Raw genomic sequence first — 16,795 nt, forward strand, 5'->3', positions numbered from 1 at the left:
CTCGGTAGCTACCATTGGGACACAGAGCAAGCCAGTCGAGACCAGGGATGGATTTTCCTCAAGCATCTTTCTCCCCTCTAGAGGTCATCCTCCTGGACTGCGCTCTCGGGCCCCTGCGATGGGGGCGGCTGGGGAGACAAACGGGAAGCAGGGTTTCCTCCACCCACCCTTGTCCCACTCTCCCTTTTCTCCGCGCAGGGGGATTTCTAGTTTGGAGCACCCAGTTTCATAGCAGATCTCAGCCCTGATGGGAACTGTCCAGGACAGAGAGGTGGGTGGTGAGTTACGGAACTGGGGAGATGGTGTGAGTCACCAGGGGAAGGGCTGGAAAAGACCCCATAGGAGAGTCCAAGGCGGGGCCCAGAGATGGAACCTCCCATATCTCCAGATCAGACCAAGGAACAAAGTCATAGCGTCGGGGATCGGAGTGGGACTAACTAGAGGCGGGCTGAGGTTGTGAGTGGGTTGAAAGGGGCGTGTTTTACTGAGGGGTTGATGCTCGCAGTTGAAACTTTCCCGAGAGAACGCGTTATACTAGCCTCAAGGGAAATATTGTAGTGGAAAGGGAGACTCTAAAATCCCTCCTCTTTTATCCCTCCCTCCCCCTCCCCCCGTGGGGGCGGGACTCAGGGTGTACAAGAACCAGCTCCAAGCCTAGGGTTAAATTTTCTGGACTAGCATTTAAAAGTCGGAAATCCGTAAACACCCTAAATCCGGGCTTGATTTATTGTTTTGTTGATTGTCTACACTTAAGAAAGTGCTGGAGAAAATGTTAATACAGATTAAACTTCAAAGAGCGTTGTATCCCTCCCTTTCCCCAAGAGCCAGTAGTTAAATTTACCAGCACATCCCTGGGTGGAGGGTTCAAAGAAAAACAAGAGTCAGAAATAGACTGGATGACAGAGATAAGGAGAGACAGAGATAGAAGAGAGGAGAGACACAGGTGAGAGTCCTAGAGAAGGCACACAACAGATCGAGAAAATACATTCTATGATTCTTTCTAGACAGGACAGAAACAGAGACAGCCTCAAATACACTTAGGCTATATTTGAATTCTGATGTCAAAGCGACTTAGCTATAGCAAGGTTGCTTCCTTTTCCTCTGCCCTGAGCAAGAACTTCCCTCTCCCCGCCCAGAGCTGGATGCTCCGACCCAGGGACCCACCCCCTCCCGGGCAGTGGGTGAATGGGGGGGTGGGGGGGAAATGGAGTCGGGTTCCCGCCCCGGAAGGCTACACTTCCTGGTCGCAAGGATAAAACTGGCCCTCCCTGGCCAGCGGGGACACAAAACGATCTCGCCATGGGTTCCCCTTCGGACCCAGAAAACCCAGACCGCTTCTCTCAGGCTCCGGTCCGCACCTGCCGTGTCCTGGACTGGGTTCTAGGGACAGCGCTGCTACTGCTGCTGGCCGGAGTCGTGGCCGCTTACACTGCTTTAAGGACAAACTCTGCCCAACCTCCTGCTTCGCAAGGGCTCTCTGCCCCCGGGTTCCGCGCTCAGGTAAGGGAAAGTCAATGGCGTTTCTGTCCCCTTATCCATCCTTCCCCCCGCCCCCATCTCTGTGTCCTTGTTTCCCCACCTTTTGTGGGGAAGGACCACAGCTCCCTGCCTCCCCATTCCCCTAGGAACTTGTACTTTCTTTACTTCCCCACATGAAAGGACTTTGATGTACTTGAACTACCCCCCCACTCCCGACTCCCCCAGAGAAGTCCCCACATGGCGGGACCCTAGTGTCACTAAACTCTTTTGAATAACTTGTCACGGACGTACAATGGTACCCAAACTCCCCAAATACACCCTGACAGGGGAGGAACTCGTCGCTCCCTTTACTCCCCCTCGTCCCTCAGCATTGAAAAATCTCGAAGGATCTCATATTCTAGGCGCTCCCAGGGACACCTCCTCCTCATCTCCCCCATTCTTTTTCCCCTCCCCAGCCTTGTTCTTTCTCATCCAACTTGCTCCCCTTAAAGACTCAGACTTTCTTCCTCTTGAACTTCGGTAGGGTGGGTTTTAACCACTTAGGGAGATCCTAATGGTTGGGTGTGTGAAGGGAAGCACGTTCAAGTGGTAGTAAATTTTGTCTGGAGTACTGGGATCAGATCCTCTCTCTCTCTCTCTCTCTCTCTCTCTCTCTCTCTCTCTCTCTCTCTCTCTCTCTCTCTCTCTCTCTCTCTCCTCCTCCTCCTCCTCTTCCTCCTCATTTCTTTGTCACTGTCTCTGGAATACTGGAGGAGAGCCTGGTAGTGGTTCAGAAGGGATGAACGGGAAGAAGTCTCTCCTATATTCCCAGGGTGATCCAGGTTATCTCAACTTGTCTTTCTTCTTTCCAGGGTCCCTATGCCCAGCTGGTGATGAAGGACAGTAAGTGTCATCCCCCCACCCATTCATTTTCCCTGTAGTGTATTGCCCTGTAGTGTTTGGCATTGAATTTAGAGTCAGGAAGAACTGGTTTGAAATCCCACCTCAGACATTTAGTAGGGGAAGGACCCTGGGCAAGTTACTTATATAACCTCAGTATTCTTATCTGTAAAATGAGGGGGTTGGACTCAATGGTTTCTATTCTCCCAGCTCAGAAGGGTGTGTGTGTGTGTGTGTGTGTGTGTGTGTGTGTGTGTTTCCCCCATTCCTGGCCTCTTTATCCAGGTTGGGACACAGAGATGTCTAAGCTTCTCACAAATGAGCCCCCACCCCTATTATTAAGCCTTTGATGCCTCTTCTAGCCATTATTTGATGCTGGGATTGTGGGAATGCTGGGGCTAGACTGACTCTCCTCTGTCCCCCACAGTCGTGGTGAAGAACATGACACTGAACTGGCACAGTGACTCTCGTCTTTCCGGAGTCTTCCTGGCCCCACAGATGAATTATGATGTCAATAAGAGAGAGCTGGAGGTTGGTGTGGCCGGCCTTTACTTCATCTACGCCCACCTGAAGTTGCAGCAGGTGGTGGTTCCTGCTTACAGCCAGGGGACCATAGAAGTCTCTGTGTCCGGGGTGCAGGGCTTTGGCCCTCGACCTCTCTTGACTCTCTCCCTGGAGTTGGGACCTTACAGCACTTCCACTACCACCACCTCAGAGTCCTCCCTCATCTTCCTGAATCCTGGGGATCGCCTCAGGCTTAATATGAGCACCACAGCAGGGGACTTCCTGGACTGGTTAGGGGCCAGTACCTTTGGCCTTTTCTGGGTGGCTGGGGGACAGCAGTTAACTGAACCTGGGACATATTTATTGTGACCAATTAACAAATACTGTGGTATCTTTTTTGGAAGATGGAGTGGGGGTGGGCACCAATGCCCTTGTTTTATTTAACTTGGGGACCCCCGCTTTGTGGTTGAGCCTTGGGGAATCCCCAGCCTAACTGCCAGCAGTTCTCAGCAAGTCCAAACACGCCTCCGAAAGAGGCAATAGAAGGACATGGGAGCCTTGTTGGTTGTGGGTCCTTACCATCAGGGGATCTGAGAGTAGAGAGCCAGAAGAGTCCTGGTTTTGAATCTGGTTTCTTTTTTTTTTTTTTTTTTTGCTGTGACGCTGGGCCAGTCATTTAACCTCTCTGATCCTTGGTTTCCTTGTCTATAAAATGAGTACAATCTTTGCACTGCCTACTTCATAGGGTTATTGGGAGAGAAGTGATCTGTATACGCAAAAGTATTTTTGAAATGGCAATTATTATTTATTTATTTATGTAATCATTCCAAGGCTAGGGACTGGGGCCAAGTGGCTGCTTCTTCCCTGCTGGTGCTAAACTACCTCATGGGGACCTTCATGTGAAGTACTTGGAGATCACCCATCCTCTCAGTGGCAGGAGAGACTTGGGCAAGAGTTTGCTGGTCCAGGGAGCACCAGGCCAAGGAGGGGAGGAAGAGTGCCAGTCACTCTTGAATACCTCTAATTGTGTATTTATTCTGGGCAAGTGCACTTTAAATGACTTTATTTATCACCCTCATGCCCTAGGGGGTGTGTCTGGAATAAATAAATAAATAAATAAATAAATAAATAAATAAATAAATAAATAAATAAATAAATAAATAAATAAAGATTCATTCTGAAGACCCATGGAAAACATTCTGTGTGTTTCATCCATTGTGTGATTGTGGGTAATTCCAGAGAGCAGTTCATCAATAGGGCATGATCACTCAATCAAGGGCTTTCACTTCTGCTACCTGAAATGAGGGGGTTTGCCTCTTAAGGTCCCTTCTATTAACATTCCTTGTCCTGTGGATCTTCTCAGCTCTACAATCTATGAGTGTCAGAACAGCCAACCGTGGTCCATGGTGGAAAGGTATGAGGGACTAGATAGAGCAGAATGGGGTTTTAAGAGATCATTTATCGACCTAGTCAATGAACAAAACCCTTTTGTCTTCTGTTCTCCTCTGGTTTGCTGAGCTCTGGGGAGATAGAAGCATTGGACCTAGATTCTTCTCATGGAATCTTCCATACAACCTGTGTTTAAATGTGTGTGTGTTGGTGTTTCGGGCCCATGCCCTTGACGGGGGTTGAGGATCAGAGACGATTAATAATCCATACATCAGCATCACATTATGTGTGAACAACTGAGTGCACTTTATTATTCGGGATAGCTCAGTATTTAAAGCAAAAAACTACAAAGTAATCAAATAAAGTCTCTGCAAGAATAATTCTAAGAGGGGCAGCTAGATGGCGCAGTGTATAGAGCACCGGCCCTGGAGTCAGGAGTACCTGAGTTCAAATCCGGCCTCAGACACTTAACACTTACTAGCTGTGTGACCTTGGGCAAGTCACTTAACCCCAATTGCCTCACTGAAAAAAAAAAAAGAATAATTCTAAGAGAATAAGAGTAATTTTTCAACCTTTCAGCCTTGACATGGCAGAACTTGTTCTAGGCCTAGGCAGAGCAAAGTTTGTACAGTTGATTCTTCGGACTCTGGGAGGCCAGCCAAGCATTGTCTCTGGAATCTCTTGCTGCCTCAGTGACCATGGCCCAAGTATAGGGAGGGGGAACTCAGTCAGAGGGGTGACAGAGAGCCTTCTGGGTTCTCCAACATGTGTGTGGGGATTATGTTTTGGGAACAGTCAGGTGGCATTGTAGATAGAGTGCTGAGCTCAAGAAGCCCTGAATTCAAATCCTGCCTCAAACATTTATTAGCTGTGTGACGCTGGGCAAGTAATTTAATCTCTCATTGCCTCAGACTCCTCATAGATGGGATAATAGTAGCACCACCTAAAAGGGTTGTTGTCAGGATCAAATGAGACCATAATTGTAAAGTACTTAGCACAGTGCCTGGCACATAGTGTATGTTATATAAATGGTAGCTTTTATAATGATGATGACTCACAAAAGAATGAAGAGAACCCTAGCCTCCAGCACTGTGTCCTCAGGTGAAGGCCAACTACAGGCAAAGCTGGAGGGGCTTAGGTGAAGGAGGGAAGTGATTAGGGAGGACTTCCTGGAGAAGGTAATAACTGAGCAAAGCTTCTGAGTACCTGGAAGAAGGCGGGATGGATGTTCCCAAAAGGTGGAATGTTGACCTCCTTACTGTTTTAAGAACAAGATACTCCACCCTCTTGGCTCTGGGCATTGTCTCTGGCTGTATTCTATATCTGGAATGTTCTCCTCCACTCAGACTACTGACCTTAGCACAGTGCCTGACACATAGTTGGGACTTAATAAATGTTTATTGAATGTTCATTGACTGACTGACTGACTGACTGACTGATTGTGGGGGTGGGGGTGGGGAGCAGATATAGGTAGGAAAAAGTTTAGTTATACTCAGGAAACAGTTAAAAACCCATGGCCTGAGCTGTTGAGCAAAGAAAGTATGTTGGAGCAGGAGGTGACTAGGGTATCAAATACTGGATTAGGACTTGGTGTAGTGGGAAGGCTTTACTCATCTGAAAAATGGGGGTGGGGTTGGATTAGACCTTTGAGGTTCCTTCCAGGTTCAACATTCTTTTTTTTTTTTCCACTCTTTCTTTTTTTCCAGGGCAACGAGAATTAAGTGACTTGCCCAAGGTCCCACAGCTAGTAAGTGTCAAGTATCTAAGGCCAGATTTGAACTCAGGTCCTCCTGAATCCAGGGCCAATTCTTTATCCACTGCATCACCTACCTGCCCTGCTCAACATTCTTTCTAGCAATAAGTCAACTAGCATTTATTAAACCTTTACTTTGTTTCAAGTGACATTCTAATGAAGTGCTGAGCTTACAAGGTCAAAAATAACATATTGCTTGAATTTATCTTCTACAGGGAGAGACGACATGCACCCATAAATGTAGATGCAAAATAAATACAAGGTCATTTTTGTGGGAGGCATTAGCACTCAGGAGGATGGATGAGAACTCATAAGGCAGCCAGGTTTTATAGTGAATAGAGTGTTGGAGCTACCTAGAGTCAAGAAGACTTGAGTTCAAATCTGGCTTCAGACACTTACTAGCTGTGTAATACTGGGCAAGCCACCCAACCTTCCTCGGTGTGATTTTCCTCATCTGTAAGTAGCTCTTATCTCAAATGGTTGTTGTGAGGCTCAAATATGTATCAAATCAATTTGCAAACCTGAAAATGCTATATACAGGTACTTTGTTGTTTTTTAGTCATTTCAGTTGTGTCTGATTCTTTGTAACCCCATTTGAGTTTTTTTTTTTTGGCAAAGATATTGAAATGGTTTGCCATTTCCTTCTCCAGGTTATTTTGTTATTTTTTTGGTGTGTGTGTGTGTGTGTGTGTGTGTGTGTTTGTTTTTTTTTTGGTGGGGCAATGAGGGTTAAGTGACTTGCCCAAGGTCACACAGCTAGTAAGTGTCAAGTGTCTGAGGTCAGATTTGAACTCAGGTCCTCCTGAATCCAGAGCCAGTGCTTTATCCACTGTGCCATGTAGCTGCCCCCAGGTTATTTTAAAGATGAGGAAACTGAGGCAAACAGGGTGAAGTGACTTGCCCAGGGTCACACAGCTGGTAAGTGTCTGAAGTCAGATTTGAATTCAGGAAGACTCATCTTCCTGACTCTAATTTTAAATATTCTATTTACGGAAGGACCTTCCAGCTCACATATTCTATGTTCTGTTTGTCAATTGTTCTTCTAGGGACCCAAATTCTATGAGTCTATGAGCACTGACATGAAAGCCAATAGAAATGGCTTTGACTCTGCCTCTGACTCAGGACAGTTTTTCCTTCAGGCCTAGTTTTCTCATCTATAAAATGATCACATTGGACTCAGTGACTTTTCAGGTCACTCTTGGCTCTGATAATTTTTGAATCTCTCATTTTCTCCTGGGTATCCTAGGAAGCTCCTGAACAGAGAGGGAGGACTTTAGTCAGATCCATGGTTGAGGAAGGTGCCTGACAACAATGCAAGAGACATTTGTTTAGCACTTATCATGTACTAGGTACTGTGCTAAATGCTGGAGAGACAATGGAAGGCAAACAGAATTCCGGCCCTCAAGGAGTTTGCATTCTAATCAATGGTGGAGGTAACATGGGAATAACAAGGTAATACAATTCACACACACACACACACACACACACATCCCTCTCTCTCCATATATATATATATATATATATATATAATATACATACACATATACAGATACATATAAATACACACACACATATTTATATATGGAAATAGGCTCTGGATTCCTCTCAAAAAGGAAGAGGTTTAAGTTTAGAGACTTGAGCCTGGGTAAAGTGTAACTAACTTCCCCAGGAAAAAGTCAGGAAATGGTAACAATCTCAGTGGAGGAGGACTTAGATGGAAGGAGGATATGCAAAAACCAATGGATTGAGAAATGCTCTAAATTGATTGGGCAGTAGCAGCCTGCTAGGCCTGGGTCCAGTTAGGGCTGCTCTGGCCCTGATGGGGACACTAAGACTGTGGAGAAATGGGGTTGATCCGCTTGTTGAGGTCAGTTAGAGATGACTCTTTCCTTGGAGAAGCAAAGTAGTTGATGTGAGAATGATTGGGCAATTGTCTCCTCTCCATGAGAGTTAATTCAAAGGCTAAAACTTGCCCTGGGAAAATAGAAGCAGACACTCAAATGCTAATATTCACAGATGAGGGTTAAATCAGATAGAGAAATTTTCCCCTGGGAAAGTCGAGGCAGAGGGGTAGGAATACTTAGCTAGTTCTCCTGTGTAGATTGTAACCCTTGAGTAATCTGAGCCTTGATGAAAAAGGGGAGGGGCCTTTTTGCGTTAGGGATTAGGGGATAAAGGGGCCTGTGAGCCTGCATTTTTGGTACCCACCAGCTGCACACTGAATGATCCATTCTCATGAGAATGACAATAAATAAACCTTTGACACATCACTGCTGCTGAGTTACAAAGAATTATTGAGTAGGAGTCATGTTCCTCACAATTTGGAAGTCCTACCGAGATAAAGTAGTCCCGTGGGGGTAAATGGGGTACCGGTTGAGGTTCTTAGGAATTCCTCTTTAAAGAATTACACCCTCTTGCACGCAAAAAGTAGTTAGAATAAGGTGGTAGTTTATTTAGGAGCAAGGGAAGGGAAGGGTGGGGGGAGGGAAACCATGAAAGAAATCCTTGGACTTCTCATGGGGAGATAGGCACAAAGCACATGGCTCGGAGGTATCACATCTCCTCGAACAGGAGACTGGAAGGTACTTTTATAGAGGACTGATGGGGGTGGACCATCTGCCTATGAAAAGTTCCTTTAGTGAGAGAGGACCATCCCCCACTGGTAGTGACTAGAGGAATTGGGTGAGGGTTGGCTACCGATCCCTCTTCAGGACACAAAGGCCACAGCCACACCCTAATTTATCTCCCCAGGGTAAGGGAGACCAGAATAAAGGGTAGGAATCTCAAGGTAGCTCAGTCTGATTTGGTTCAGTTTATCTCTCTAGGCGTTATCTGTCCTCTGGTTTAGTTTCTCAAGGAGAAGGTTCCTTGATGTGCCCCAGAGAACTTCTGGGGTGCTCTGCACCCCATGACAAAAGGAGACGTCTTTCCACTTACCCTCGAGACAGGTAAGCTGGTGGGGTCCCCTCTCCCACCTGACTAGCCCTCCCGTTTGAGTCACAGAGAGGGAGAGGTGGTCAGTTTTTGCAGGAGACAGTGGATGGGCAGACTGGGTCTCCCTCCCTCGCCAAAAGCTCAGCCAGATGTCCGAACCACACTCGGACCCTTGGACTCCATGTTTCTGGGTAAGAACTTTTGTGTTTGTGTGCCTATCCCTTGCCAGCGCTCTGCTCTTCCATGAGACTGGCAGCCAGTTTCTCTCCCTTGAGAAAGCTCAACCTAATGTCTGAACCACGTTCAAACCATTCTCCTTAGACAGGACGATATCTGGGTACAGCCATGGGGCAGAAAGGGAGTGTACTGAAAGGTTCACTGCTGGGGTGCATCCGCAGAGATTGGACTAAATTAGAACTTAAAATCTGAGAAAGATGCATGATCTATTATTGTAATACTGTCTGGCTGCAGTACCCACTAGGGTCTCAAGAAAACTGGCCTGTACATGGAACTCTTAACTATAATACCATTTTGCAATTGTACAAGCTTTGCAGGCATGAAGGGAGATGGACAGAAATCCCATACATTTTGGCCTTTATGGTTTTAAGCCAGAAGTCAAAAGGAAAGGATGATGTCTTCTTGCTGGTAGAAAATCACCGCAAGTCCAAGTGATTAGCTAACCCTTTGGGCACACCTTCCTCCTCTGGGATCCCATCCCCTCCTGCTCCTCAACCTCATTCTCTACCTGTTTTTTGCTTCACTTCTTCCCCACCTGCTTCCGTATCTATGGGTCAACCACTGTCACACCACTCCATGACTGAGACCCCTCTTTGCCCACCGGCTGATAAAAGAACCAATCCCCTGTGTCCTCCACAGCTGAGCTCTGGCCACACTGGGAGTGGATGTCAGTATTCTTCTATTTGCCTACCCAATAGCAGTCTCCACAACCTATCCAGCTGTACCCCTGTCACAATCTGGGGGACCTCCAATACATTCTCTATTCTCCTATTTTTTCCATTCAGCAGCTGCTCCCATCTGCTTTACCTAATCTGCAGTTGCCTATGCCCATTCCCCCAGTCTCCTTTACCTCTCCTCCACCCACTCCACAGACTAATTGGCTCCTCCATCTGATCCTCTGCATGTGGCTATACCTATTCCACCAGCTCCTGGGTCCCCTCCCCAACCGGCTTCACCCAGGTCTCTAAACCACATACTTGGTTGAGGGAATGGGGGCGTGGGTTAAGAAACAAGTCAATTATGGGAAGGCGAAGGAGATAACACAGGGACCAGATGAAAACCCATCTCTTTTCATGAGTTGCCTCGTGGACTCTATGAAAAAGTATACCAACCTAGTTCCAGGAAGAGATGTAGGAATAACCGTCCTCAAAATTCATTTTATTAGCCAATCTGCTCCTGACATTAGGAGAGAACTCTAGAAGTTAGACTGGGGTCCCCAAACCCCACTCTCACAACTCTTTGATGTTGCTTTTAAGATTTTTAATAACAGGGACCTTTAGGTAGCCAAAGAGAGAGAAAAGATGGCTTGTGCCTGCTCCATAGAACAAGCCTTGCTAATAGCAGCAGCCATCATGTCTGCTACCAGCAGATCTCCGGGTGGCCGAGATTCTGGCAGCTGCAGTAAACCGGGACACAGGAGTGGGGGATGCCCCACGAAGGTGAGGCTACCTCCCCTACCTCCTTGTCCCCAGTGCAGCCCCCAAAAGGTTGGCCTAGTGAAAACCCAGCTCCCTACATTTCGGTCTCCTGGACAGCCCCTTGTCACTAACTTCTCCAGGTCCAAGCCCATGGCCAAGCTGGATGGTAAATCTATGGATGACTCAGGGGCAACCCTTGTCTTACTCTCTCATTCAGGTCCTACTATTCCATCAAAGCTAAAGGTTGTGGGGAACTGGCATCGCCTTTAATGCGTTTGCATGAGGATCACAAATTCCTTCATCCCTCCCTGGTTCTACCCTCTTCACCTTGGCTCTTATTCGGGTGTGATGTTAAGAAAAAGCAAGTTTAATGAGAAGTACCTAGCTTATGGCTTTTAGTTCACTGCACAGGTCAGAAGAAATAACCTTTAGCTATCTCACAACTGTTTACTGCTACTCTTAAAATCTTTTGTGGTAGAATAGTTAAAATTGGGAATTGTGTAAAAGTTGCAAAGAAAAAATTTTTTTTGTCTTGCCATTGAACTGCACAGAGCTAAGCTTTGATCTGATTATTTAACTCTTATAAGGCAGGCCATGACCTGTCTTGCATTCAGCCTTGTAAAACCTTTGTTTGAGTCTGTTCCATGTAGGCTCAAGGATTCAACCTCACTGTGCCTATGTGTCTCCTCCCACCCTCTGGACCTCTCACTCCCTTCTCTACTTCTCCCCTCCCCTTCCCCCACACTGATTCTTTGACCCCCCTCCAGCCTGAAGAAGTTTCAGAAGAATTGTTGTCCCTTTTCCTTATATGTATAGAGAAGTGGGGAATATTATGGCCCCAGAGCACCCCAGAAGTTCTCTGGGGTACATCAAAGAAACTTCTCCTTGAGAAACTAAACCAAAGGACAGACACACCTAAAGAGATAAGTGGAACTAGATTGGACTGAGCTAGCTCTGGGACCCCCACCCTTCATTCTAGTCTCCTTCACCCCTGGGGAGACAAGATTAGGTGTGGCTGCTGCCATTGTGTCCTGAGGAGAGAGATGGCTTGAGAGATCTGCAGCCACCCCTCACCCAACTCCTCCAGCCACCACCAGGGGGGATAGTCCTCCTTCAACAGGTGAACTTTACACAGTCAGATGATCACCTCATCAGACCACCATCCGACTTCTATAAAGTATCTGCCTGTCTCCTGCTTGAGGAGATTGGCATATCAGAGCCACGCTCTGTGCTATGCTTTCTCCCCATGAGAAGTCCAAGGATTTCTCTCTTGGTTTCCCTTCCCCTACCCCAAATAAACTATTTTATTCTAATTGCTTTTGTGTGCAAGAGGGTGTAATTCTTTAAAGAGGAATTCCTAAGGACCCCAAACTTCTACCCCTACCCAAATCTCCTACCCTATTTTCCCCATGTTAGAAGTGATATAGGATGCAAAAAAGAGTTAACAGAAAAACCTAAGACCCAAGCTTTAATTCAGATATTAGCTCAAAAAAGGGAGCTACACCCCAGTTAATGGATGACTTACAAGTCAAAATGCTAGGTTCTCATACGCACAGTGATCAGCATCCATAACGGACCAAAACGGGTCAGGTCAAAATAACAATAAAGAAAAATGACAAGGCTATAGAAATTCTAAAGAAAAATGATTATATTTTGAAACTAGCCATGGGAATCAGAAAGAGACATGCTCAGAAAAGGCCAAATTTGTCCCCAGATTCATCTTATGACCTGTAAACCCCCAAAACACACCTCCACTGAAAAAGGTACCCGCTTCGGGGGTTGGCTTAGGACCCCAGGAACTCCAGATTAGGATAAACCTTCCCTTGTAACACCCCTAGGTGGAGAATATTATAATGAGTAGGACGGGCCCTCCCCTGTACCTCCCCAAGGTGGAGATTATTATAATGAGACTGATAATCAATTTATCCATACTATAAATATAACTGTCTTTCCTTTCACTATTCGAGAGATACCTTTCCAATATTTTGGTTCTCTCCCTGTGGTCACCCACAGTATTGCAATAAAACTTGGGAAACTGAGTCACTGAGTTTTGTAATTCTTTTGGGACAACTCACTATCAATTTGACCCCTAATTCCATTCCACATCAAGAAGGATGTTTTTTTGAGGGCTCTGGTCACTGAGTTGTGCTTCCTGGGACAATTTTTGGACTTGATTTGTTTGGCTTTGGTGGGGGGAGGGTGCCTGTGCCCAGGGAGGGGTTCTGGAGCACATTGGGCATTGTCACAGGCTGTTTCTCAGGGCTGGGGGTGTCTCGGGGTAAAAGGTTGGGGCATACAAATTTCAAATTATCTGGTTTAGCTCAGCCCCCTTGTGGATCTGTTGCATTGCAAATGGTTCGGAAATATGGTTTTTTTGTTTGTTTTTTTGATGTGCACAAGAATTGTTTAAAAGTTAAAAGGTATGGTAAAAATTAATGGAGTTTAGCTGACTCATTTGGGAGGGGCCACACCTGGCCCACCCTGAAGTTATGTATGCTACTGAGGTCAGAAGGAGAAACCTCTCTCCATAGGCAGTTTTTGGAGGACCTCCACTTTTGGGAAAAGAAGATTGAACACTCATTGAGGGGAGGCTGGAGTCATTTCTGGAACACTCTTGCTCTGGTTTTCTCCCTTCCTGGCTTTCCCAATGGCGCGAGCATCTAGTAGATGTCCCAGGTGTGGTGAGTGAACACAAAAGCCCTTTATTCCTTTGAATTAGCTTAATTGGAAACAAGCTGGGGATTGTATAGACTTAGGTCAGAGCTAGGAGAATTTATCTGTATTTCTTTTTCCCTTATCTCAGCAGGAAATGCCCTTGTTGTGAAGGGTCAGGCTGTTGTGGCATGGCCTCTAAAGGATCCGGAATGGAATTATAATAATTACAGGCAATTCCAAGAATTAAAAGATGCTAGAGAAACACTTCTGATGGGAATGGAATCTTGCTCTAGAAAACCAGAAAACTGGCAGAAATTTTTAAGCCTACTTCAGGAGGCTAATGAAAGACCAAACAGATTTTATGATAGACTTTGTGAGGCTGCTAGACAGTACACCAGATCAGATCCAGTAGATTTAAGAGATTCTTATATTGTTCTCAACACATTTGTTTATAATTCACTGCCAGAAATCCGCAGATACTTTCTGACACAATGTCCAGACTGGAGAACTCTTACAGTAGATAGGGTTAAGGAATTTGCAAATTATGTCTTTGACTCACATGAGAAAAGTCCAGATGGCCCTAGGCAGAGTATTCTGGCACCTGCAATTCCTAGTCAGCCATTTAAATGCCAACCAATCAGCTTGAAGCAGTGTGTAAGGACTGCCTCTGTTCCAGACCTATAAAAAGCTTCCACAATCAGCTTGCTGGAGAGTTCCTGATTAAAGCAGGCTTGTGGAGGAGGACTGGAGGAAGAACCCAACCAGGTTGGAACTCTAGGCTAGGTAGGACTTCTTTTTTCTTAACTTTCTGAACTCCTTGTGAATATCTGTATGCTTTAATAAATGTTTAATGCCCAAAGACTGGTGCTGAAGCTTCTAATTTAAGGTGATCACACAATTTAGATTTTAAACATCACACCCTATTTCCTTATCTTTGGTTTTTATTAATTAATTAATTGCTTGGACTTGTGGTTATTTTCTAAGGGCAAGTGGACTTCATCGTTTAAAAGCCATAAAGGCCAAAATGTATGGGATCTCTGTCCATCTCCCTTCATGTCTGCAAAACTTGTCCAATTGCACAATGGTATTATAGTTAAGTGTTCCATGTACGGGCCAGCTTCCTTGAGATCCTAGAGGATACTGTGACCAGACAGTGTTACAATAATGGATCATGCATCTCTTTCTCAAATTTGTTAAGTTCTAGTTTAGTCCAATCTCTTAGGATGCACCCCAGCGGTGAACCTTTTGGTACACTCCCTTTCTGCCCCATGACTGTACCCAGATATTGTCTTGTCTAAGGAGAATGGTCTGAATGTGGTTCAGATGTGAGGTTTAGCTTTCTCAAAGGAGAGAGGTGCTGGCTGCCCCTCATGGAAGAACAGAGCGCTGGCAAGGGATAGACACACAAGCACAAAAGTTCTTACCCAGAAACATGGAGTCCGAGGGTCCAAGTGTGGTTTGGACGTCTGGCCAAGCTTTTGCCGAGGGAGGGAGACCCAGGCTGCCCATCCACTGTCTTGTGCAAAAGCTTACCATCTCTACCTTTCTGTGACTCAAATGAGAGGTTGAGAAGGTGGGAGAGGGAGAAAGGAAACCCAGAAGGGAGGTTCCCCCCCCCCCGGTTTTGTGTGCCAAGAGGAAAGAGGGAATTTCCTGTACCCTTCAATGTTCATGGGTGCCAAAATGTCACGGGGAGAATGGGGTAAGGGGTAGGGGATGGGGGTCCTTAGGAATTGCTCTTTAAAGAATTATACCCTCTTGCACACAAAAGTAGTTATAATAAGGTAGTAGTTTATTTTGGGGCTGAGGAAGGGAAGGGAAACCAAGAGAAATCTTTGGACTTCTCATGGGGAGAGAGGCATGGCACAAAGCATGTGGCTCTGAGATACCAATCTCCTTGAGCAGGAGACTGGCAAGTACTTTTATAGAGGACTGATGGGGGTGACCATCTGACTGTGGAGAGTTCCTTTAGTGAGGGAGGACCATCCCTCACTGGTGGTGGCTGGAGGAATTGGGTGAGGGGTGGCTGCAGATCTCACAAGCCATCTCCTCAGGACACAAAGGAAACAGCCACACCTAATCTTTTTTTTTTTTTGTGGGGCAATGGGGGTTAAGTGACTTGCCCAGGGTCACACAGCTAGTAAGTGTCAAGTGTCTGAGGTCATATTTGAACTCAGGTACTCCAGAATCCAGGGCCAGTGCTTTATCCACTGAGCCACCTAGCCTCCCCGGCCACACCTAATCTTATCTCCCCAGGGTTGAGAGAGACTGGAATGAAGGGTGGGGGTCCGGAGCTAGCTCAGTCCTATCAGGTTTCACTTATCTCTCTAGGCGTGTCTGTCCTCTGGTTTAGTTTCTCAAGAAGATTCTTTGATGTGACCCAGAGAACTTCTAGAGTACTCTGGGCCCATAACAGTACCAATTTGTATTGAGATCTATATTGTATTGAGATTTTAATAGGTGTCATGGGGTGCAGAGCACCCCAGAAATTCTCTGGGGCACATCAAGGAACCTTCTCCTTGAGAAACTAAACCAGAGGACAGATAACGCCTAGAGAGATAAACTGAACCAAATCGGACTGAGCTAGTTTGGGATTCCTACCCATCATTCGGGTCTCCCTTACCCTGGGGAGATGAATTTGGGTGTGGCTGTGGCCTTTGTGTTCTGAAGAGAACACCCCTCACCCAATTCCTCTAGTCACTACCAGTGGGGGATGGTCCTCCACTCCTCACCCAATTCCCCCAGCTACCACCATTGGGGGATGGTCCTCTCTCACTAGAGGAACTTTTCACGGGCAGATGGTCCACCCCCATCAGGCCTCTATAAAAGTACTTTCCAGTTTCCTGTTCGAGGAGATTTGGTACCTCTGAACCATGTGCTTTACGCCAAATCTCCCCATGAAAAGTCCAAGGATTTCTTTCATGGTTTCCCTCCCCCCACCCTTCCCTTCCCTTGCTCCTAAATAAACTATCACCTTATTCTAACTACATTTTGTGTGCAAGAGGGTGTAATTCTTTAAAGAGGAATTCCCAAGAACCCCAATCCCTACCCAACCCGTACCCCATTTTCCTACCATATCATCGGGACATCTAAGGAGTTTCTACTTTCAATATGAAACCTGAGAAGTAAGTCTACTGAAGAGGTGCCCTGGAGACAAGACAAGTCTTACAGACTGCTCCAAGAAAAGTAGTTCCAGAGACTGGACAGTTATATGGGACATCTGAGATCCATGATGAAATTGCTAACTGAATGGACACTGGGAGTGTGTTACTGAAATTACAAAGAGACTTGATATTAGCTAATGCTGTTAACCATGCTTGATGTTGTTGTCTTGGTAGTTACTGAGAATTGTTCCTTGTGTTATACCTGGGGGTTGTTAACAAAAAGGACAGACTTTTCCAAGGAAGAAAACCAATCTTGAAGGGATGCTATATAGGGTATTTCTGAACAACTGGCTGTAACTAGCAAAATGGCTTGGGAAAACAGAATGGCCCTTGATAAGAAGTTAGCAGAAAACTCAGGGGTTGATACTACCTGGATGGGATGG

At 46.0% G+C, this 16,795-nt stretch overlaps 1 protein-coding gene across 1 annotated transcript; it reads left to right on the top strand.

Moving 5' to 3' along the window:
• The first annotated feature begins 1,142 nt into the window (after window positions 1-1,142).
• On the top strand, window positions 1,143-4,017 carry TNFSF9 (TNF superfamily member 9). Its single transcript, XM_043978049.1, is given in 4 exon segments — window positions 1,143-1,187; window positions 1,189-1,500; window positions 2,331-2,361; window positions 2,786-4,017. Coding segments are annotated over 4 exon segments (834 nt in total). The 3' UTR covers window positions 3,232-4,017.
• The last annotated feature ends 12,778 nt before the right edge of the window (window positions 4,018-16,795 follow it).

The sequence above is a fragment of the Dromiciops gliroides genome, chromosome 1, assembly GCF_019393635.1.
Source record: "Dromiciops gliroides isolate mDroGli1 chromosome 1, mDroGli1.pri, whole genome shotgun sequence".
In the NCBI taxonomy this organism is placed as follows: domain Eukaryota; kingdom Metazoa; phylum Chordata; class Mammalia; order Microbiotheria; family Microbiotheriidae; genus Dromiciops; species Dromiciops gliroides.